Source organism: Oxyura jamaicensis, chromosome 3 (genome assembly GCF_011077185.1).
Source record: "Oxyura jamaicensis isolate SHBP4307 breed ruddy duck chromosome 3, BPBGC_Ojam_1.0, whole genome shotgun sequence".
NCBI classification, from domain to species: Eukaryota; Metazoa; Chordata; class Aves; order Anseriformes; family Anatidae; genus Oxyura; species Oxyura jamaicensis.
The window spans coordinates 7,177,330-7,200,570 of NC_048895.1; the positions used below are offsets into that span (position 1 = coordinate 7,177,330).

At 40.1% G+C, this 23,241-nt stretch overlaps 1 protein-coding gene across 17 annotated transcripts in view; it reads left to right on the forward strand.

Moving 5' to 3' along the window:
- SPTLC3 (serine palmitoyltransferase long chain base subunit 3) overlaps positions 1 to 15,806 on the forward strand; it is a 115,319-nt gene extending 99,513 nt beyond the window's left edge. For all 17 annotated transcript variants that reach the window (XM_035322741.1, XM_035322743.1, XM_035322739.1 and 14 more), the window contains 3 exons: positions 9,497 to 9,632; positions 10,570 to 10,699; positions 13,055 to 15,806. In XM_035322741.1, the coding sequence (XP_035178632.1) occupies positions 9,497 to 9,632; positions 10,570 to 10,699; positions 13,055 to 13,168 (380 nt within the window). In that variant the 3' untranslated portion in view covers positions 13,169 to 15,806. The remainder of the gene's footprint in view (positions 1 to 9,496; positions 9,633 to 10,569; positions 10,700 to 13,054) is intronic.
- The last annotated feature ends 7,435 nt before the right edge of the window (positions 15,807 to 23,241 follow it).

Genomic DNA, 23,241 nt, shown 5'->3' on the forward strand with positions numbered 1-23,241 from the left:
AAGCAATGTAGAATATGTCCCATATCAGTATTCATGATGACAGTGAAACATTAATGTCATGGTAATGTGATCTGTATCTCCTACAATTAAGTCATCTTAAAATCAGTAAAAGAGATTGGGAGGATGCTGCAGAGACCATAGCCAGGTATTATTTTCCTGTTTTGTGCTGTGCCTTGAGAAAATGAAGTGCAAGAAAGGTTGAATCAGGAGAAGGCAGTAGTTCCCTTAAAACTGATAGGCACAGTTGTTGCTGCCTGGCAGGTAGATTGGGGTCAGTATGACTAAGTCCTTTGTTTCTTGAGTGACTTTTAGCAGAAGAGTCAGAAAACAACAACAAAAATTGGAAATATATTTCCATTTTCATGTAAAATCATATTTTTAGTAGAGTACAAGTCCTGGCATTTTTCAATGTCATGTTTTACAGGACTCTCTGATAATCAGCAACTGGTAGAACAAGACATTTATTCTTGGTAGTGTAATGTCATAGATATTATCGTAGCTGCTACAATAGAGTTGTTTGAAAGTGTATGAACTCCTGGCAGCTGTGTTTCCCTTAGTAATGTCATAAGGCAGCAAGTTCCACAGCTCAGTTCTTGCATTCTATATATATATATATATATATATATATATAATCCCTCTTAAAGCTTTGTGGCCTTTTCATCTCAAACGTGTCTCTCCTCATTTATTAGGAGATATGGGAAGCAGAAGTTCCCATGGCAGTTACTCTTTATAATTCATAATATAGATACTCTCTATATGTTCTCCTTGTGGCTTCTCGTTACACCACTGGAGATACCTCAGGAAGCTCAGCAGCTGTCTTAGTGGTTTTATCCCCACAATGAGACTGTGGTTGACTCAGAAAGCTTGGACCCTGTGCAAATGTTCATGTGCACTTACTTGCGTGCAACACAGCCTCTCCAGCTGTGACCTGGGACCCTTTTTTTCCCCCTTCTCCCTGAGAATACCAAAAGCATATTTTTACACTTAAATTTGATAGGTAAAAAACAGAACCACTAAGCAGACAGAGTTAAGACTGGTAGGAAATGTAAAGCAAATTTCTTGATGGGTAATAATAAATTATAGTGATATAAAAAGCGAATTATAGCATTTCCGAAGGCTTTTTTTTCTGTTTAATGTATAGCAAATAATAATTCACCAACAGCAATAGGCAGTTTCAGATGTTCTTTTATGGGACACTGAAAAATTTAAAGCCATATCCTCAGGTATCTGCTGTCCTCATTGTGTTAAAAGCTAACTCCTGGGTTTGTTTATACAGAAAGCGTTCCTTTAATATGTTAAAGTGCTTTGCCATTTGTGCTGATTGGTTTATCTTCTTGTAGCTACTAGTTTTTATTTTTTGTTTGTAGCAGCCCTTGAGTTCTCGCATTTGAGCACATTCAGATTGCAAGAAACTGCAGAATGCTGTTTTCTGTTTTGGCTTGGCATTAAAAGGATCTGCTTTTAAAAGGTTCCTTTTTAAAACATTTCCGTCTGCCTTAGATTTTTGTATAACTGGAGGACCAGCTTCTTGAAATGCTCGGTTTTCAACATTTTCCACTGCTATCGGTGCTCAGCAATCTTTTGAAAACATTTCCGTTGCATCTCAGGGTCCTCTGTAAACTCAAAAACCTTAGTTTAACCATCACTGTAGTCTGGCACAAGCCAGCGCTGCTACTGAGAAGGGCAGTTCTGGCTTTTCTCCTCCTGCCTAGCCCCTTATTAGTTCCCCCTTTCCATATTAGCATTAGTGTTCATGCAGCCATGCGATGAACTGAATCAGGAACTGATCTAGCTGAAAAATAACTGAAGCCCCCACAAATGGTGAGCCTACAGCCAAACCGTTTCCCCGAGCCAGTTGACCATATGGCTGGATGAATCCTAGTGCCAGCACTTGAGCAACTTGGAGTCAAGGGGAACGATCCCTTTCTCAGCAAATTAAATTTGTGCCAGACTCAACTGATCGTGAAACTATAGCTGTAAGCTTTAATGCTGCAGGCTACCTAGCGACAGACCCCTTGAACCTGCTCAAAACAGCTTGCAGAATCAGTCCCTCTAACGTTTGCCTTTTTATGTTCCCTCTCAAATTCTCCTGCTGCTGCTTCATTCTGAGATGATTGCTTCTCGGGGGTCTTCATCAAGCAGAATGCTTGAACCCTGGCTTAATTTTAAGTAAGTCAATATTCCCAATAAGTATGTGCTTACATTTAGAGCATTTAAGCAGCTTTATTCCGTTTGCTCAGCGCTGGCTCCATGGCTAAGGCTCCCAGTCGCTATGACAGTGAAGATGCTAATGATGATAATATGTTGTCGTGATTGTTACTTGTCTGAGCTGAACATCACAGATGTTCTCCCAGCAGTGGATGATGAAACAGAGCTAAATTCTGCCATCTTTACTTGAAATGAGTGAGACATGCTATTCCAGAGGAGCCACCTGCCATGTGATCCACCTCCTAAAGGAAGCCAAATGTATCTGTGGAGGGTCAGTTGATCTGCACAAGCAGGGGCTTTGGAGCAATAGTGTCTGCAGTGGGATTTGCAAGAGCTCTGAGGATTGACTGAATCCTGCCTCATTTGAAGTCACTTTTTCCATAGTCAAAGTTAAACCAGTGCCGAGTCCTTTAGCAGATCCTGTCCATGGATAAGTCTCCCTGTGTTCATAAATAAGCTTTAACTGCAGGCAGAGCAAGGATGTGACCAGACTGCGAGCTTTTCTGCACACCCTGCCATGCAGTCTATCTGATGATTAGCAGCCTAGCCCCAGTACAGAAAGCCACACCATCCCCAGGGGCAGCAACACGCCGCTCCACCACAGTTTCCTTTTAAGAGTGTCTTTGCTGCTGAGCATGAGGATCCCTCCTCCATTCCTGATGCTGCTTGCCACTGCCTGAGGGCTCCAGCAGCGTTATCAGCCCAAGGAGCATGAAGGAGAGAAGTGCCTTTTCTAATGGCATTCAGGTCATTGGCATTTCAGAAACACCTAATGTGATACAGATGGAGCGCGTTGTGCACTGGCTGGCTTTCAATGGAGGGACTGATGTGCTTTGTGATTTATCACCTGTGCTGGGAGTAAATAAGGCTCAGCCAAGGCTAGCTGCTCTGTCCCTGCTTTGTGCAGGACACCAAGTGCTGACACTGTATATCTGAATACAGATAAGGTGCTGGGTAGACATGGTTGACTCATTTGAGAAATAAGGCAAAAATGACAGTATACGTACAATTTCTCCCTTTTCTGCTTCAGTTGAAATTGCCACTTTTTCTTGATGTAGTCTGCTCTGGAAAGTGTTTTGCAGCAGTTCACAGTTAAAATTGGACTGACTAAATAAGTCCTTAAGGGCTTATTTAGCAGCTGAATTAAGTTGAAATTACTAGGTTTATAGTTGGCATTAGACTGGAAAAGAAAATGTCTTCACTTCTCTCCATTTCATAGCAAAGTTATTTTTTTATAAAGATTTTTTATCTGAGAACATATTTCCTTTAGGCACCACAGTTTTATAGCATTCTATCTGTGATTTAATGCACATGGAGGTACATGTGTGTTACTCTTACAATGGAACTGGGGGGGTCATAGGGGGAGGGAGAAAAAAATCTGTCCATCTGCAACAGTTTAGTGGGGAAGAGCTATTGTTTTCCAAATTTTTTTTCAGCTTATGAAAGTTTGCTCTTTACTATCTAGTTTTTAGTCAAGGGCAGGGAGCAGAGTTCTGCATCCAAGGAACGCAGAGTGAAGAGACGCTCTGACACCGGTATGTAGAAGTTTGATTGTGTAATTATCTAGAAAGACCCAATGAAACAACAGCTGGAGACGATTAAAGCAGGTGGATTTGTATCTTGAAGAGTCCACCATGTGCCAAGGAAAAGCGTGGTGTGGGATTATCTTTTCCTGGAATGAGTTCAGGAAAAACAGCTCTTCTTCAATTAAAATACACCTGAGATCTTGATATGAAAGGCTACAGGTTGCTTATTCCTGTTTTCAATATACTGAGTCAGAATTTCCAAAGTTAGAAGCCTACAGGAAGAGTTCAAAGGTAGAGTGTTTGTGCAAGAACTGAACGCAGCCAGCATCTCCACTTATTAAAATCTTGCAGGAGCGAAAAACAGACGTCTCTGGAAGAGGAAAACAAACTTTTGTTTCAGAGAGCTGATGGTTTTACTACCTCTTTTGCTGCCAGGATAAGGTCCTCAGCTGGCATAAATAGAAAAGCTCTGTTGAAGTGTGTGGAGCTGCGCCAGGTAACACCCGCCTGCAATCAGGCCCTCAGGCTTGTAGTCAGGATGCCTTCCTGCTGTCAGACTCCAGAGCAGCTCCTCACTGACAGCAGGTCTGTAGCCATCGCCCTGCGTGTGACCAAGCATCCACTGAGCCTGCTACTCCAAGTGGCTCTCTTAAAACGTCTGCTGCTTCAAAGAAATTATGAGCAAGCCATCTATCTTTTATCATTTCTTTCTCTCTTGCCATCTCTTTGTGTTTTTTCCCTTAAACTAAACCATATTAATTGTGAGCTGTAAAGACTTCTAAAAGCTTGCAGAAATTAATGAGCTAGAACTGGCAGTACGCAATAATGCGTGTCAAATAAAAATATAATCAGCGTTTTTCCCAGAACTGCCAACACCTTAGAACTTTGCAATAAAACAAATATTTTTAAAGCAGTGGAACAAACGTAATTTCTGAATTTGCCAGCACAGTTGCACTGTCCAGGTAAATACTCCTGCATTTCAGTACAATCCCAATAAACTGGCTATCTATCACTCTATGTTCCAAGTAGCATGAAGATAACTTGTGAAGTTAAGAGACCTTTATCCTTCAGTTTTCCCTATTCGTGTCCCTCTTTAATTCAGCTAATAACAAGATGTAGAGGTCTTAATAAAGTTGTGCTCAACCTCAGCTGTGAAATCTGAAGCATTAGTGTGCTTCATTTTAGTTAGCTAAGGGACAGTTTTCCCTGTCCAGGCTTTCTATTTTCTTTGAACATATACTCTGTTGTGGTTCACTTGTTTTGGGGAATATAACTACCTGGCCATCCTACATGCTGTGCTATATGCTATTTGTGTAGACTGTGGAGTCTGAAAATCCTCAAGAATTTTGCAAACTAAGAAGTTTTGAACAAATATATTTACTATCTAAGACTCTGATCCTGTAATTAGTGCTGCACAGGCAAATTCTTGCCCTAAAATAGATGCAGTTATATCATTTTAGCTCTGACACTGCAGATTTTTGCTCATAAAAGGAGGAGGTTAGCAAGAAGACTACAAGACTCAAGATCACAGCCTCAAGAATCAAAGAAAATAGCTTTTAAATACAATGCCTATGATTAAACATACCACAGTGAAATTTGGACTAAGATCTGATTCTAAGCTGAATTCCATCACTCTTATGCTGATTTAATCTTCAGTGTGGGGGAAAAATTGGGCCAATGAGACCAAAATAAACATTTTGCTCAGATCTGCCTTCTTATCTGACATTGGAGAGTCCCATAAAGGAAAGAAAAAAGCGTTGAAGTACAGTTACAAACTTTCAGGTTTTTATTGCTCTTATCGGGACAGCCTAGAAGATGGCTGTGTATATGGTGTGTGTATGTGGTCTTTGACCACAAAACTTAACATGAGAAAGGAAAGTGTTGACACTTGGTAAAGAAGTAGGTTCCTCCCAGCCACCCACCCACAAGTACAGTGTGTGTAGCAATCGTCTCCTAATGTGCTTTTTCTCCCTCCAGATATATGTGAATGCTCTGATCTTTTATTTGGCTCTTTAATACATCTCTGCAAGTGACTTTACTATTTTGGGCTGTTTCTGAAACATTGAAGTGGCTCTTTTGCATCAAAGTTGTCTTTCTTCGAATGAATTTCATGGGAGCTTTCAAAGGGGAATCCATCCCATCATAAACTGGTTAAGGTTATGGATTTATCAGGGTAGGATTGGAAAAGGAGGGAGGTGTTCAACACTTGGGGGGGTTGCCTGAAATTCCTCTTTCAGCTCTAATGTTTCTTTTGCTTTGGAATCTAAGTTCCTGGTACCTAAAATAAGGAGAGAAAAAATGATCAACTGTAGGCCATGTGCATATGGTTTGATGAATACCGTACAGCCTGGAATCTTGCATGGCTGACACTTTGTTTCCAGCTTTGTGGTAAACAGCTGAATAGAAAGGAGAAGGCGGCAAGTATTAAACTGCATCCGCCAAGAACATCTGCATTTATGAAAACTTTCCCTAATTGAAAATCTAGTAGTTTCAAATGCTGGAGGCTGGGAGTTTGGAAACTAGCTTAGGGGCTGCTAAGATAGCAAGAAGCAGTGGTGATTTTGAGCCCCCAGTTGAGGTCACTCCTGCACCCACCTCCCTGTAATCTGGGCATTCAGGAGATGCTAATAAAGTCTTTATGAAAACTCTCTCTCCTCAGACACATTATTCTGCAGTTCTTCTCTAACCCCTTTCCTTAGCCATTCCCCCCCAGCCCCATCTCTCCTCCTCCTCCTTAATATTTCCTCCTGGTTCTTTGAGATCTACTACACCAAAAATATTTTTGGAAATACCACAGACTATTGTTTTTATTAGTGACTGGAAAGCTTTGTAGTAGGATGCTTTTGTGTTTCATTTGTTTTCCTTGCTCTGGCACAGCTGTTTTTGTTTTAGCAGCATTAGGGAGATGGTTAAACTATTTGTGGCCTTTTCTAACCCAGCAGATCTCTTCCACTGAAAGTTTTAAGCTGAATGAGTGAAACTGTAACTAACAGGTTGTCTGTGTGGGCAGTTTGTGAATAAAGTTACAAATGCACCGGTTTTATGAGATCTTTTAATTTGTTCAGCAAAACACTGATCACTGTGAAGCAAGTCCCAGTTTCCCTATAAATTTCCCAGCCAGAACATCGACAGAACCTTGACTCAGGAAGATATAGAACAGATGAAGCAGTAGATCTTGTTGAAACCTACATGCACTCAGAAATGATTAGTGTAGAAGAGGTTTCTGTAGGTGTGGTGATTCCCACCTGTGCCAAGAGGGAGTAGGAAGAAAAGCCACGGCAGTAGCTCTGGCAGAATGTTGTCGCAGGACAAATCTGCCGATAATGGTACATTGCAGATGTAAATGCCTAACTGGCTGTTGTGGTTACAAAGAGGAAGATGGGACATCAGCAGACAGGCACGCAGTCAGAGAATGATGAGAGCAGAAAGTAGTAAATGAAGAATGAAGTGACCAAAAAGCAAAAGAGAAAAAGGAAAGGGAGAGTGAAAACAAAGTACGTCTGTGCAAAGGCAACTTAAAAGCAAAGGGAATAGAGGAAATAAGTTGTACTGGGGACTTCAGTGCTTATGTCTGGTGACATGATCGAAGTGATAGTGAAAGGATGTGCTGAGGAACAGAAGAAATGGAATACAAGGATGTAGCTGAGATATTGTCCCACTAAATCCCACTCCTACCATGAATTCCCACCAAGTCTGCTGGGCAGGTGCAAGCACCTGCACAGTGATAATGCTTAGAGAATCACTCTGCTTGACAGTAGTGTGGTTCCTTCTGGCCGGGTCAGGCAGGTGAAGGACCTGGCTTGATTCATTGTGTGGCTGCATGAACCGAGGACTGGTGCTGGGGGGCACTGGGAAGCAGCAGCGTGTGGGTACCGAGTAGGTGGCACCATCCAGGTAGGTGCAGCATTAGAAGTGCAGTGCCATCAGCCAGCTGATGAAATATGCAGGTAGAGTGAGGAAAGGGCATGCACTAGCCCCTGTCTGCAGTAATGATGAATGTGGCTCTTCCCTTTTGTGTGCAATGGGTAGGGAGATAACTGTTCTTGTCCGAAATCACCCCCTTAATGACACTGTAAAGAAACAGCTGAGCTGACTTTTCAAACACACTTTTCTCTGCTGGTTTTGGTCTTATTTTTTCTTCACTAAAAATACTGATTTTCAGCTCTCCTATCGGTTTTGCTGGGAGATAGATCTCTGGATTAGTGACTGAGTGAGGCCAAGAACAATGCAGGGTACAAAATTTGTGTTTGAAAGACTTGAATAACTTAAGTTTGTTGTCAGATTGTGATACTGAGGAAGTGATAGTAAAATAAGAGGACACAGGAACTGAACAGCTGATTTTTAGACTCTGGGTCCTTTCAAGAACTAACAAGAAAACTCATACAAGAAATGTTAAAGTATTCTGTAACTTAAGTTTGTATCTGGGTAGGTTCTCTTGTTCCCCTTCTTTTTCATTCCCAGTTTTCCAGCCTACAATTGCAATAGCTGCTTAAAGGAGGAAGGTAAGGCTTGGTGCTCTGTTTAAAAATACATACATAAATAAACAAGTGTGAAAACATATCTTAGAAACTAGAGATCTGTTGTATGTTTTTCTAATGCATTTGTGCAAATAAGGGCCAAAACACAATGTTTCTTTTTCAAGTCATATTTAACTCTTTTCTACGCTTTACCTCTCTTTTCCTATTTTTTTTCTTCTCTCCAGTTGAGGGTCCTCCTTGACATAGCAATACGTACAGTCATAACTGCACAGAATTCCAGAACTTACCTACTCTGTAAATGCTTGCATGTAGCCAAAAATAGTCCTATAGATGTAAGTGGATGAGTTATTTGATATAAGTGACAAAATATATAGGAGGGATGTTCAGTGTGGACCTCTAGGATATGGAGAAAGGAATAGGAAACATCACATGGGATTGCCACACTTTCCATCTCAACATTCCTCATTTACATTGACAAAGAAAATGAGAAAAAATTGTCCTTGAGCTTACTGTAGGAAGTCATTCAGAATGAAAAATTAGGAGAACTAAGCAAGGGATTACACATGTAGATGCATGTTATCATAACTGGAGTTATGCTGAATATTGACAGCACACTATAGAATATCAGGCTTTGTGTAATAAGAGTTTATTGAATGCTTTTCCTCTGCCTTAAAAACTGAGGAAAAAGGAAGTATCAGTTTGAGCTGATCCAAAATGCCATGTTTTCTACTTTAAGTTTTATTATGAGAAAAAAATATATATATATATGTGCACAGAACTGGCTAAGGTATAAGAGGAGCCCTGCAGAATGTTGTTAATGAGAAAATATATAGATATAGTGACATATGTATCAAGGTCTCTGTAGACATAAGTTGTTTTCCCTTGTAGTGAATTGTGTTGGGAAAGTACATACTCTGTCTATATGTCCTGTATCCCTAGAGGCACATAACTGCTTCTCTGTGGGTGTGTGTCATTCAGCAGGCTTTATTCGGTGCAATACAATAAAGGGAATTGTTCACAAATACATCTCCAGAAGACATGAAACACGACTTTCTGCCAGTGGAAAGGCATGCCACAAGTATGGAAATGTCAGCTGTCTGTCCTGCAATGCCATAAGAATCAATATAATTGCACTTTGCTCATTCTATATTTTTCTTCTGAATCAAATGGTAATATATATATTTCAGCTGAACGTTTTGAACTCTTATGGCCCTGTTTCCAGGCTGTTACTAGATTCCAGTTATGATGTTTGCATTGACTGTTCTCCTGACTGACACATTTCAGGGCTCCAAAGAGTGCGCCAGCTAGGGAAAAACACAAGATACTTCAGAAGAAGACTGCACGAAATGGGCTTCATCATTTATGGCAATGATGATTCTCCTGTTGTCCCCTTACTCCTTTATATGCCTGGTAAGATAGGGTAAGTACTGAAAACACCTTGTAAGCAAAACCAACACCATTCAAATTCAAAGTTTATTTCATATGAACTGTGAAAAACGTAGTTATGTTTGGTAGGTGCTTCACAAAACAAATATACTGTGTTAGGTGATAACATCTTTAGTTACGTTCTATTTTAAATTTACCCTTAGACATAATTTTGAGTTGTTCCAGTATGCATCATCTTAAAAGCTTCCTATAACCCTCTTTATCTTGCTCTGGAGTAACTTCCTAATTACATTTTGAACTTGGATTTTTTTTTAATTATTAATCCTTAAAAGAGACATATTGCCTTTGAAGTATGAATTGTTTTTGATGGATGCTCTTTATCTCCATCTGATACTTGAACACTTTGCACAGAGAAGTTCTTTTACCATTCAGTACCCATCAGGCAGCACTTATGGACTGACTGAGAAATGTGTAACGTAACAGCCAAACTGTAGAGAGCCTTTGCAGGTAACTTAGGGTGGTTATATGCTTTAGGTGTAGTATACACCATGCAAAATGTTCCTAATCAGGCAGAGTAATTGTGGGAGCAAGGAAACCATCACACAGACTGAGTCCTGTTGATGTGCTGGAACACAGCTCTCACACCTTCCAGAGGGCCAGCTTCTTCAGTGCTTAGGGACTGCTAGTGCCCACAGCTTTTGATTTGCACTCAAAGCCTTTGACATAAATGAATTAGTTCTCTTCTACAGTACGCTTTCTGCCATCATACTGCTAGTATTTGACACCCACTTGGCTTCATGAGCTGTTAAACAGCAAAAAGTCTCAATCCTACTGGTAAAATTCTATCACCATCCACTTCAATTGAAGACAGGACTTTACCCATTGTTTTATTATATTTGAATGTTTTCTCTTTGTGGTCAGTTTATTAGTGATAATTTACTCTTCTTTTCTTCTTCTTCCTCCCTCCTTAGGGCCTTTGCAAGACGCATGTTAGAAAAAAATATCGGGGTGGTTGTGGTTGGGTTTCCAGCTACTCCTATCACAGAATCCAGGGCTCGGTTTTGTGTGTCAGCTGCACATACACGGGAGATGTTAGACACGGTAAGCACAGCAGATGTCCTGCTGAAATTAACTTCAGATGCAAACGGGGTTGGGAGAAGCTGTGTGTCTGTTACTTTGAATCTCAATAATTCATTTTTACTTGTGTTTTTCTGGTTTTGTCACTTGATCTTTAAAGGCATTTTAGCCTTATATATTTTATTTTTAAAAATAGATTGTGGGACAGTTATCTTATGTTCTTCTATTTCTAATAGTGACCAGCCTGCCACAACTAATTAAGACCTACATGAAAAGCACAGCAAGACAAAAGTTAACTGCTAGATCAAAACTATCAGAGTAGGAAACCTGAAACGATATGGAAATAATTGCAAATCAGTTTTTCCATACCATTTTTCACTCTGCAATTCAAGAAACACGTGGAAATGTAGAAGTCCATGGGACAGCCTTGGGGGTACAGATAGCAACTGCAAACAGTATTTGGAATGGTTTGAACCTAATGAGGTTTAATTGGTGCTGTCTGGCCTCTCTCAGCTCCGTATCTTTCTCTGACACAGAAATACTATTAAGATTATGTAGAGACTTGCAAATTAACCCTCCATTCCAACACAGTTAGAAATGTGTTTAAAATAAACTCTTTGAAATTTTCCATCTCCCCTTCTTGCCAAAGATGTTTTTGGCCTGACTTGATATACATTCTGTCATTCTCAGAGTAAGCCAACTTAAAGGCAGGCAACAGAGAGGGTTAACAGTAAATTTCAAGCATTCTTTTTCTTCTCTTTGCTCAAGTATGATACTCAAAAAAAAAAAAAAAAAAAAAAAAAAAAAAAAACACCTGTGAATACAGAAGACATTTGAGTAGAAGATGGCACTTCTTCCTACAGACAAGCATCTGTGTCTGCAGAGAGCCCCTGGCTCCCATTTGCATCCTGAGGTTCATACAGAGCTTGCTGAGGGAGCCCTGCCTGGCTGACCAGCTCCCATGCCAGTGTAGACCCCTCTCAAACAACATTGAAAAATGTGCTTTGCATGTGTGCAGTGCAAAATTCCTGCTGCTCTTAAAGGTGCAGTAGTTATTAGCAGGGCATAATACCAGAAAGATAAAATTGTGTAGAGCAGGGCAGAGCTATGTCCGTGTGTTGGTCATTGTCATCTTTTACTGTTTGACAGTGTGGATTTTGGCTTATGTAACTGGTAGCAGTCATCGAGGTTGATCTGAAGGGTTAATCTCTTGAGGTTGCTGCTTTGCTTTGCTTCCTCACCTTCCACCCTCAGCTGTCAAGTCCATTACTTTTGTAAGCCATCACTGCATGTTCTCTTCTGCTACCTGCACATTGCTGCTTCCTGGTACGAGTGAAGGTCTGAAACACTCCCCAGCTATCATTCTTAAATGTGCTGTGCTTTTGCCTTTGCTATACTAATTGTGGCATTCTTTAAATGTCCTTATACTATGGGAGAATGGAAATGCCCTGAGTTTAATTACATGCAGACGGAAAGGTTTTTTTAGGGCAAACACTTTGTGAACATTCCTAAGTCCAGTGTAACAACAGGTAACAAGCACAATGAAAACTTCCCTTTGGCAAAATTTGTTTTGAATCTTGGCTTGGAACTAAGAAAAGGAAAGATCCGTTTAGAGGGCAAGCACCCAAGAATAACTTCCTTAATGACTTTGAAACTATCTCTCTGCATTAACCATTACTAAAATACTCCTTTCCACTCACAATCAAAATTGCTGTTTTCCTTTTCGATGCCAAAAGGTTGGCAGCTCTTGAGCGTGGTTCAGATGCTGCAACACACTGAGCTGCTTTTCTGGGGTCTAAAGTTCCCTGGGTATTTTCTGAATCTATTGAGAGCTGAGGACACCGCTCAGCAAATTGCATTGCAATCCTAATGCATTATTAATTATACCTGTGATATTAATACAAGAAAACAATGGAATGCACTAGAAATACCTTAAACTGTTCAGGGTATTTATGATGACTGTGATCAGCACTGTGTGCTGAGTCCCATCCAGGAAAACACAGTGGCAACTGCAGTCTTCAGGATCCATATGGAAGTGTTGAAGTATTACCTTACATATGCGTTTTTTGCAAGTAACGTTAATTTTTTGTCTGGATTATTATCTCACTGTGCTTCTAGATTTTTTTTTTTTTAATCTGTGTTCGATTCATGTACTGACTGATAAACCATAACCTTCTGAATGAGTAAATTCTGTTCTCATGGATGTTATTGTGCACCTATGACTGCATGAGCATTTGCTATGGGAGAGTAAAAGCATAATTTGCCCTTTCAGCTTTCTTTAACTGATGCTTTTATGAACTTTGTTTTCCTCTGTAAAGTAGAAGTAGTGTAGAACTTCATATCTTTTCCAGGAGAATTGACACTGTGATGGTCTTACAGGTTTTGAATGCGCTGGATGAATTGGGTGATTTTCTACAACTGAAATATTCCCGCTATTCCAAGTCATCTCATCCTGAACTGTATGAAGAAACTAGGTTTGAACTTGAAGAATGAGTTTCCCACCCATGAAGAGAACATTATGATGCTATGAAAAGGGGGGAAAACCCCGAAACTAAAAAATACAAATGCATTTCTTCCCTTCTAAGGACAATTTTTGTTTCTCAGTTAATTGAAAGGAGGGGAAGCTTTGTTGTTGCATTTTATTGTATCAAATTTCTGTATTCAAGAGACTGAACTACTGATACAGATTTGCCTCCCCAGGAGATCTGTCCTTCTTACGGTATTTTTGATGCAGAATTAATGCATCCGTTGATCAAGTTGCTAGTGTACAGCTTTTGTTATGGCCCCTTTTTATGAAGAGGCTTCAGATAGTCGTAATTGTGACTGAAATAATAAAGTTTAAAAACTGAATGGATTCCAGTGTAGTATGATGATGTAACTGAACTTCTTCAGTGAAATTGAATTCTGTCTGTTGAAGAGCATAAATCAAGCCATCGCTATGGATTGCTACAGAGGAAGGAGCAGAAAGTGACCCCTTAACTAATCTGTCCTATCATGCCTTTCTCCGAGGACAGAAAATGTTAGAAGAAGGCAAACGCTGATAACAAGAAAAGTAGTTTCATCAGTTGTTTCTGACAGCAGATTATGGGAAAGGGAAATGTCTCCTTCCTTCCACAGACTCTTTCTCTGCCTCTTAAATACACTGTAAGCTTTATAATGTACAAAATCTGGGGCTTAGAAATAAACAGAAATGCTTTTCTTCTAACGCATTTGACCTACAGCCTTCCACATCTTATCACAATGAAAGTTCTTCAGCAGGCGTACTCCCTTTTCACATAGCAGTAGTAAATAATTTTAATAACCATTTAACTTTCCTGTAAAAACCTTGATCAAAACAGTCAGATACTTGCAGGTCACAAACTGCAGATGACATTTATGGGCCCATTCCTAAGTTTCTTGAACTACTTACGGGCTTAATAAATTCACTAGCAAGTACATAATGCTGAAGCTGATAGTTACACAGAATGTGAAGTTCAGGATGCCATAAGCAGTTCTGCCACCTGTTAAACTGAGAATTCCACAATTTTTAAATGTGCTAAGGTCATCCACTTAATAACATTTCTTGCAATATTCTTGTCCGGTTTGTGCATGTCAGGGGTTGTTTCACTTGTCTGGTTGCAGACTTTTTGAATAGTTTATTTTTCAAATAATTGATTATGTCATCTCAGGGGAAGATGTCCTTGTTCTCTTTTCCACTGCTCGAGTGACAAATGCTCAAAGACACTTGAAGGAAATGTTACAGCCTGCAGTTTCTCTGCAATGCCTGCAGCAGCATAATCATCAGCCTTATGTGAGTTGTTTGAAGGAGATTGGAGGCTTTTTCCCTTTTTTTTGCTGTGTTGAAAAGCAGCTCTGCAGCTTTAAGAATGAACTCCAAACCATTCCATGCTATCAAATGTCATTGTAAACACATCAGATGAGAGATGTTTAGCTTTCTGTTGCACAGATGTACCACACTTTCATGTTCTCTTGAAAGCTATGGTGTAAACTTAACCTACAGCTGCAATATTAGATTTAAGAACAGAACAATTAAATTGCGGAGTACCAATTACACTATATTGCTCCCTGCTTGTTAAAGCTGCTTTCAGGATATAACAAGGCTGATTGGTTATGAGGGCCCATTTTTTGTTGGATTTTTGTTGTTGTTGTGCAAGTTAATAAAAAGCCAGTGGTGCTATAACTTTAAGAATTGATTACAACACATTCCATAATATCAAATGTCAGCTTTAGGAAACATATATCAAGGTCTGGGGGAGGACTAAGTGGTGTCATATGATTCTTCACTCTGGTAGATGGACTTGAAAAACATTGTAGAGGTTCAAGGGAGCAGTGTTTGTGGATAAGAGCAAATTTGCTGTATAAATATTACAATACTGAGACACGGGACAGAGAGAAATCAGGAAAGGTGAACTTTGTCTTTGAGTAACCTGGCAACTTGTGATTTACAGCTTTGTTACATGCAGGGTGAGTGCACTGACTGTGAGGTAGATGGGTTGAGATATTTCTGCAACCTGTTCCTTGAGAAAAAGTACTGAACGTGATATATTGCGTTTTGATCTCTATTGCTGAACATCTGCGGCCAGATCCTCAGTTGACTTCTGACCTTCCATCTTTGGGTATATGGCCATAGTTTATATTTCAGCAAACGTTATTACACATGCTGTTGCAGGCAACATGTTATTTTCCGCAAAGAGAGGCCTGAGATTGATTAAGCTACAGAGTGATCACTTTTTGTCCCCCTATAGGGGAATGTTTTCTGTCTAAAGCCGAATTCCTCCTGCCCTCAGAACATTACTCTCTCTCATATTAAGGAAACAGGACAGCTATTTTTCAGTCTGTCAGTTGATTTATTATATGCTCTCTTCTGATTTCTTCCATCCTTTACACATTAGAGAAAGTACAGGCTGACTGTCCCTGAGCGTGGGCAACATTTGGGGAGAAATCCCTGCTCCACTGGTACAATAATAAAACTCCCAGGAACTCCAGACTCTTAGATTTTCCCCATGAAGCTTAGCTATGGCCTGGCACTGGCTTTTCCACAAGTGCAATTTCAGTGGAGTTTTTCCAGATTTACATCAATTTTAATAGATTTAGAGATCAGCACAAGAGACCCAATTTTAGCTAGCTTAGGAAAAAAACTGCTGGAGTATTTATTAGGGAATTAGCACATGTAGCATAAGGATCCCATTTCCTAGAATATACTCCCTCTTCAAGCAAGCATGTTCTTATGAGATATAGTTCTCTATAATTGTTTTAGGTGGTTTTGAAAAAGAACTGCCCTCAATAAATAAAACTTGCTCAAGTTGTCACATTTTAATCCAGTGGAAATGTAAGTGTGCACATGCTGTTTTTTTGTTGGCAAGCTGCAATTGCAGCATCTTGTTATCCTACCTAAAATCTTTATTGACGTTCATGCTAGAAGACTCAAGTTGTCTTTTTGACAGAGTAAGTGAATTGTTCGCTTTTTCCTGTACTTTTATTCTACCCCACCTTTTAGAAAGCCTTCATTTCCTGAGCTTATCTTGCTTGTCAGGGTGGTTCCCTCATCCATTTCTCCTCCCTCTTTGCAATGTTCTTCCTATTCTGCCAGTTTGCATCCTCTGGGTCTCAGGGAAAGCACACTGGCAGCTGCAGAGGACCTGAAGTGTGAGTATCACTTGGCTGTGTAGGCACTGCCTCACTCTGCCTGCTTTTCCTGGTATCCTCATCAGCTCCTGCAGACTTTAATCTTTCATTTTCAAATAAAAGTTTCTTCCTGATGGTGCTAAGTTTCTAAGCCGAACCACATCTGTACTGCATAAGCTGTTGAACCAAGATTGAGTTTGATCTTCCACTCATACCAGTGTATATCAGGTTAAATCTTGCTTTGAAGTCAATACCATTGGTTTAAAACTGGTGAAACCATGAGAGGGACCTGTCAGTATGAGGTGAGCTGCCTGCCTTTGTTTCAAAGGGATTTGAACACTGACAGCTCCGGACTATTTCACAGTGGCTGCTCTTCACAAGGGACCATGATACGGGATTGGATTTATTTAAGGTAGGATTTTAATTTAATTTTATTTATTTCCAAAGCGTGTTTGGTTGAAGTTGCATTGCATATCTCCCAGTCCTGCTGAGACAGGGAAAAATAATGATATAAGAAAAGCAATTTACAGTAAAGGTGTTTACTTAATTGTGCATTTTCTAGCCTGCTTAGAAATCCAATAGAGCATCTCTAAAATATGATCTGCTTTTTATTTGTGCATAAAGTTTAATTGTCCTTCAAATTAAAACACAGATTGGGACCAAATTTTAAAGAAACCACACCACCAGCTGAGAAATGGCAGATGTCATTCCAATATTGGCAGCTGAAGTTTCAAGCCTCCAGATGCCTTCCAAGGAGCTCAGGAAAAAGTATCTAGGTGTTTCCTTTGTTTATTCATACATCTAATGTTGTTTGTGCTCACTGCAGATCAGTCACAAGGAAATGGGATTCTCACTCTGTCCATTAGTGGGAAATTGTGGGTCTTTCAAATCAGTTAGGAGGAAAATTTTGTCTTTAATATCAGAATGGTGACTGTGAACCAGGCAAAGAGCGATGCTACACATTGTGTGATTCCAGTTTGTATATGAAGAGAAGGCAGCATAGGTAGGGTGCAATAGCAGATGACCCTGACACTCAGTACTCTTTTATGTTTTATAGATAACCACCTCTGCCAGATGCTGTACAAAGGCTAACAGGTATTAATTGCTCTCAATAGTTCAACAGCTTGTGCTGTCAGGGTAACCAAGTTTGCAGTAGTGTTCAAGCCACCTTCTATAGAGAATACTGTTGATGCTGAAAATAGTTCAGAGATCATTCTGATAATAATAATGCACAGCTTTATTGATGGTTGTGATGCCTTCACTGGCATCCTCGCTGGGATGCCAGTGCTGCAGGTATGATGACAACTGTCTGTGCTACCCTGTCAGGCAAACTGTGATGTGGCTCGAGGACAGACATGACAGTGTCCTCTTCTTTGCAGGTACAGAAGGACATGGCCTTTAGGTCACTCCAGCAGATAAGTCTTTTTCTGATAAAGCAGCTCAACCAGAAGATGTACCTACAAAACCAGGACATCGTAGGAAGTCTAAAAGCTTGAATCTCAAAGGTAAGCCAAGTATTTGCAGTAACAGATGGAGGAAATGCTTTGTGTCATGTGGAACAGCAGTGCCAGATGTGACAGGTGAAGCTTATTTTTCTACCATCCCCACTGAAAGTGCCTCAAAGGATTTTCTGTGAACATGAACTAATTCTAGTGGGCCAAAGTATATGTATCCTCCAGTTCCTGGAACACCAAACTGATTTCTTATGCCATGGCAAAGCATTAAGTACCATCACATTTGTTTCACTTAATCTGTTTAATCCCCATTTCCACTCCCAGCATGGCAGGCAGCAGGTCTGTCTCGTCTGTTCAGAGCACAGCACGAAGTGGACAGCTAGGCCTACTGGCATCCAGTGTGCCCTCCACCATGGTTCATGGCACAGCACTGAGTGAATGCTTCCTGGCACAGGCTGGCTTTTGCTGTGCTGCAGATAGCCTATAGTCTGAACTGGGATCCTCAGCTATACATCCTCAGCAGCTGCTCAGGAATAGCACAGAAGTGATGAAATCAATGGGGATATTACCAAAGCTTAGCTTCCCCTCTGTGTTTTCTGGAGCTTGCTCTGACACAAATATCCTGTGTGTGTCCTACTCTCCCCTTGTTACCACACAAACCTCATGATGACTTGGCTCTGGGCTCAGTGCAGAAACTGTTGTGCTCGTTGCTGGGGATCCTACTTTCATGTGGGAGCCACTTTTCAAAAATCCCTAATACCAAGGATGCAGCTACATGCAGACAGGATGAGGCATGATATTTTTTATAATTTGTGGACCACGTATGCATACTTTTGACGTTTTCCTAAGTGCAGAAGATCCTGGTCTGAACTCTCTGACTCCCATTGTACACTCCGGTACCCATATTTTAAAAATTCATCTTCTCAGCAAATCAATGTAACCTATGGACCAGAGCTCCACGCTGGATGCAAGAAAACCAATTCCATTCTGTCTCTTCTCTGCTAAGTAATTGCAGATGAGACACATTAATGTTCTTTGCCTCACTTTTGTTCCTCTGTAAAACTGTGATAGCATTCCCGATTTGTTTGTAAAGCACCAGGCTGAACAGGCAAGAAGAGCTATCAAAGAGCTGAGTGTTGTTATTATCTGAGCGATCTTTTCATTTCTACATCTCGGGACTTCTCCATTAATCCTGTAAAAGTCATGAGTACTCAGTTTACCAGACTTAATGTACAAGACAGTACAATAGTGAGGACTAATTATAAATTATAGAGAAAAAAATCTGGAAAACAAATTATTTTAACATTTCCATTCTGTGCAGGCTTTGTCAATGTGTTGCTCCAGTGATGCCATTTGGATTAGGAAGCTTTTTAAAATGTGAATTTATCTTTTCAAAGATTTGTAGCCAAGCCTTTCGAGTTTGTTAAAATGTAATTAGTGTCTGCTTGTTAATATGACGTTCATTGATTTTTAAAGTACACAGACTTCAAAGCTAAAAATAAATAAATAAAATGAGAGATAATTCAAACCAGAGTGGAACAGCTTGGACAGTTTTACTCTTTTGCCAGGATCCCAAAGCTGTTGTGTTCAAACAATGCCACAGTTTGAGTGGAAATGTGAAGATTAAATCCAAACCCTGCATGTCAGCTTTTTTGCAAATGACTATCCAGGATTTCACTAAAATGTCCAACCACAACAGATCATGTTGCAGAGATTTTTATTGCTTAACAGTTCGTGATAGTCTCCTGTTTCTATGTTGTGTGTAACAGACCTGTGCACCTAGCACCTAGTAAATATCAGTGGACATTTGGTACCTAACTCTGTTAGGCACTTTGGAAGAAGCATTTAAAATGGTCAGAAGAGGAAAGGGTTCACAAACATGACGGACAGTTGCAGAAGCTCCCAGTTGCACATCGATATGTTGTGGTATGTAATATGTAGGTGCAAAACATGATTTGATCACAGCAATAGATGAAATAATGCAAGAGCTAAAGAGGCTGGTGGAGCTAACTTCAAATTCAGGCAGGAATTTGAAGATGTGATTGGGGAATGTCTTGAGAAGACTTCAAAAACACTAGAGCACAAAATCTTCTGAAGAAGGCTTGGAGAACAAAAAGGTGAGACTTATCCATGGAAAAACCCTGCCCAAGCACAAGAGAGAGGATAGAATTTGCTAGCGCAGGAGAGATGAAGCTGAGCAACACATTAGTTTTACTGGAGAAGAAAAAAAAAAAAAAAAAAAAAAAAAAGAAACAGTAGCAAAGAAGAAAAGAAGGGAAACTATCCCCCAAAGACAAAATGACAAGACAGTGAAGACAGCCAGGACTGAGACTCCACAGGGCAGAATGAGGGAGAAAATAAGACAGACTGATTTTCAGACAAGCAAGAGAGGAGATCCCACCACACCAGTATGACATGGGTGTCTGTGACTGTAGACAGGTCCCTTAATTGTTTAGAGCAAGGGAGGAACAATACCGAGCCAAAACTCAGAGAGATGCTTTGTCTTCCATAACCAGGAATGTTAGAAGTGAACCAGTGGCAAAGCAGCTATGGAAAGATGATGGTAACAGGAATTGTCTTTCTTTCAAGACAAGTGATAGTGTGGAAACACATCAAGGACAACTACCACAGAGAGGACAGTGCTTTAAGATAGAGATGCCCCCATACTTTTTCCAATTAATTCTTCCAGTCCTAATGGAAAATTACAAGATAATGAAAAGGGATATAGGTCCTCATAAATATTTCTGTGAAGAAAATTTGGGGATGCTTGATCACTTAAAGGTGAACATCTAAACCAAGACACTTCTGTGAGGGTGGTCTCTATTTGGCCATTTGCAGTGCTAGCCTTCCAGGACCAAAATGGGCAACAGCAAGTAAAGATGTGTAAAATAGCAAGAAGCAGGCACAGGAGCCCTGATTTTCATGCTGGGTTTTAACAGACAGGAAAAGAAAAATGTTGATAGTAAATATAGGGGGGACAATGGACCTCAAAAGAATACACACTGAAAACAAAGTATTAATTCATTGCTGGTCCCAATATAAGAAGGTATTTTTCTATAACAAGTTTGAAAGCGCCATTCACTTTGTTACTGCAGATTTACTGTGGGATGCCATCCATGGTGAGCACAGAAGTAGGTCAGCTGTGCAATAACAATTCTAAGCCTTGGTTTTTGAATTGTATACAATATAAGTGTCCTGGTCTCTTCTTGTTCTTTGAAACCTGAGGGGCCACCTAAGATTTTAAACTGCTTCGTAGTCATCCCAGACAGTCTTGACAGGAGATGCATCCAGTAAGAACACTTTTCCAAGTGGTAAAAAAGGAAGTGGAAACGGATGGAGAGAAATCACTGAGATCAAGATTAGCCAATTTCTTTAGAAACTGCTGTTTGTAACAGTCTCTCTATCTGAGTGATCACATGAGGCTGCAGGCATGATTTGATTTAAACAGTTTCAGTAGTAAGTCTTTGTTACCTTGATTCTCTTGGACTTAACCAAGAGCATAGATAGAAACACCTCTGTAGACAGAATATAGAAGATCAGGGATAGAAGCATGGTTTAGTTATAGTAGCTTTCAGAACAGAGGTGATGATGATGGCCACGAGGGAGCAGCAAATGCTTTCTTTGATCTTCCTAAAGCCAGCATGGTTATATGTCTATGGATTTGTCCATGGTTGCAGGACACCAAATGTCACACCACTTAACTCATCCACATAAATTTAAATCAACAGGACCAAAATTAAGTCAGAAAGAACTCAGAATCTTTGAATGTAGAGTCAGTTCAGATATTCTCTAAGTTAAATTTGATCTTAAAAATCATCTTAGTGATTTGCGTCTCAGAGGCATAGCTGCTGGGAGCCCGAGAAAGAGGAGTTAGTAGGAGGAATGCTCTCAACCCAACTGGCTAAATAATCCTCTCAACAAGGGTGTGAGAAGTAAGCTCAGATCTTGTAGGTACAGGACAAGTGGCAGATCAGCAAAGAAAAGCCATGCTGTAGTAAGAAAGCAGAGGAATAAAGTGAGAACTGCCAAATGTTGTCAAACAGAGAAATGGTGCAAAAGTAATGAAAGCAAATTGTAATAGGTCTGTTAGCCGTAAAAAGTGCAGCGAAGAAGTGAGTCGTGATGTAGTGAGGTTGGGGAATTTACTGCATATGGCAGCAGTCAGAAAAGGCAGAGATGGCTATGGGTGAGGGATGCAGCACTTACTGGCCTGCCCTTGAACTAAGACCTGCAGCACTGAGATGTGCAGAGCAAATGAGTAAGGAAGTAAGAAAAGCAAAAGGTGATGTTGAAAAGATCTAAAATAATTTAGGGAACAGGAGATAGTATGGATCCAAACACCCTGAAAAAAAAAAATAGGGGAACTGAAGACTTGTAAGACTGATCAAGAGCTTGCTTAGGCAAAGCATGATGAAAACTTGCCAGTGGAAGAGAAGTTGTAAGGTGGGTCACAGTCAGTCAGCAAAGGATTAGATAACACACTCAGGGGAATAACGCAGGGATAGAGTGATGCAAGGTGTGGGGGATCGGATTTGAGGACCCACGATGCCCTGTCCAGCTTAATCATCTACGATTCCATGGAGACAGCAGTGAAAGACCTGCATTGTCTCCCTGAGAACTAATTTTGTTAGGTATGGGCTTAGGTCACGTATTACAAATAGGTCTCTTTTATGTAGGATTCTAGTTCGGAGTTTGCAGTGATTGATGGATTCATTAAAACATCATCACTGAAACAGACAAGAATTTTCTATTTAAAAATAAATAAATGACAGAAAAAGAAAAGAATGAAAAAAAGCCTTTTGCTTTACTTGGTGATTCTCTCTGCAGCTTAATATGGTTCAGGAGACTGCTTGATGGAGGAGAGAGAGAGAGAGAGAGAAGACAGGATAAGCAAGGATTAGCAAGGGATATCAGCATTTCATTCAGATCTTTGGCTACCTGGTTCCTTTTAGATTCTACCTCCCAGTATCCTTCTTTTTGTTTGTCTGAATGTCACATTAACATCATTCCGGTGCTGAATAATATTTATACTGTGATCCCCCATTTGGTCTGGAAAAGGCACTTGGCCAGGTTCTCAGGTAGTTAGTTATACCAGAACTTTATCACACAGATGTAAGCAGAGTTGCACTTGAAGATCCAGCCCACCAGATTACTGCTTGCACAGCTGTGCTGTCTTTTTAATGCCAAATTAGTCGGTATAGAAAGATTTTCTGCACAGAATTTGGCTGTCATCCCCGTGACAGTACGTTATATCTTCAAGTAGATCCCATGGGCCAAATTAATTCTAGTATTCTACTGATGTCAGTGATGTTACCCTGAGTGTGAATTTGGCCCCATTGTTCTAAGGCTAATAGAGATTTTTTATAATGAAAGTGGATCATAAAATATTCTCAGATTTTCATCTGGTTTTGCTTATAATAATTATCCTTTCCTGGAGCTGAGTAGTAAAGAAAATATTCGTATTCTCCAGTGTCTGGTATAAATTGC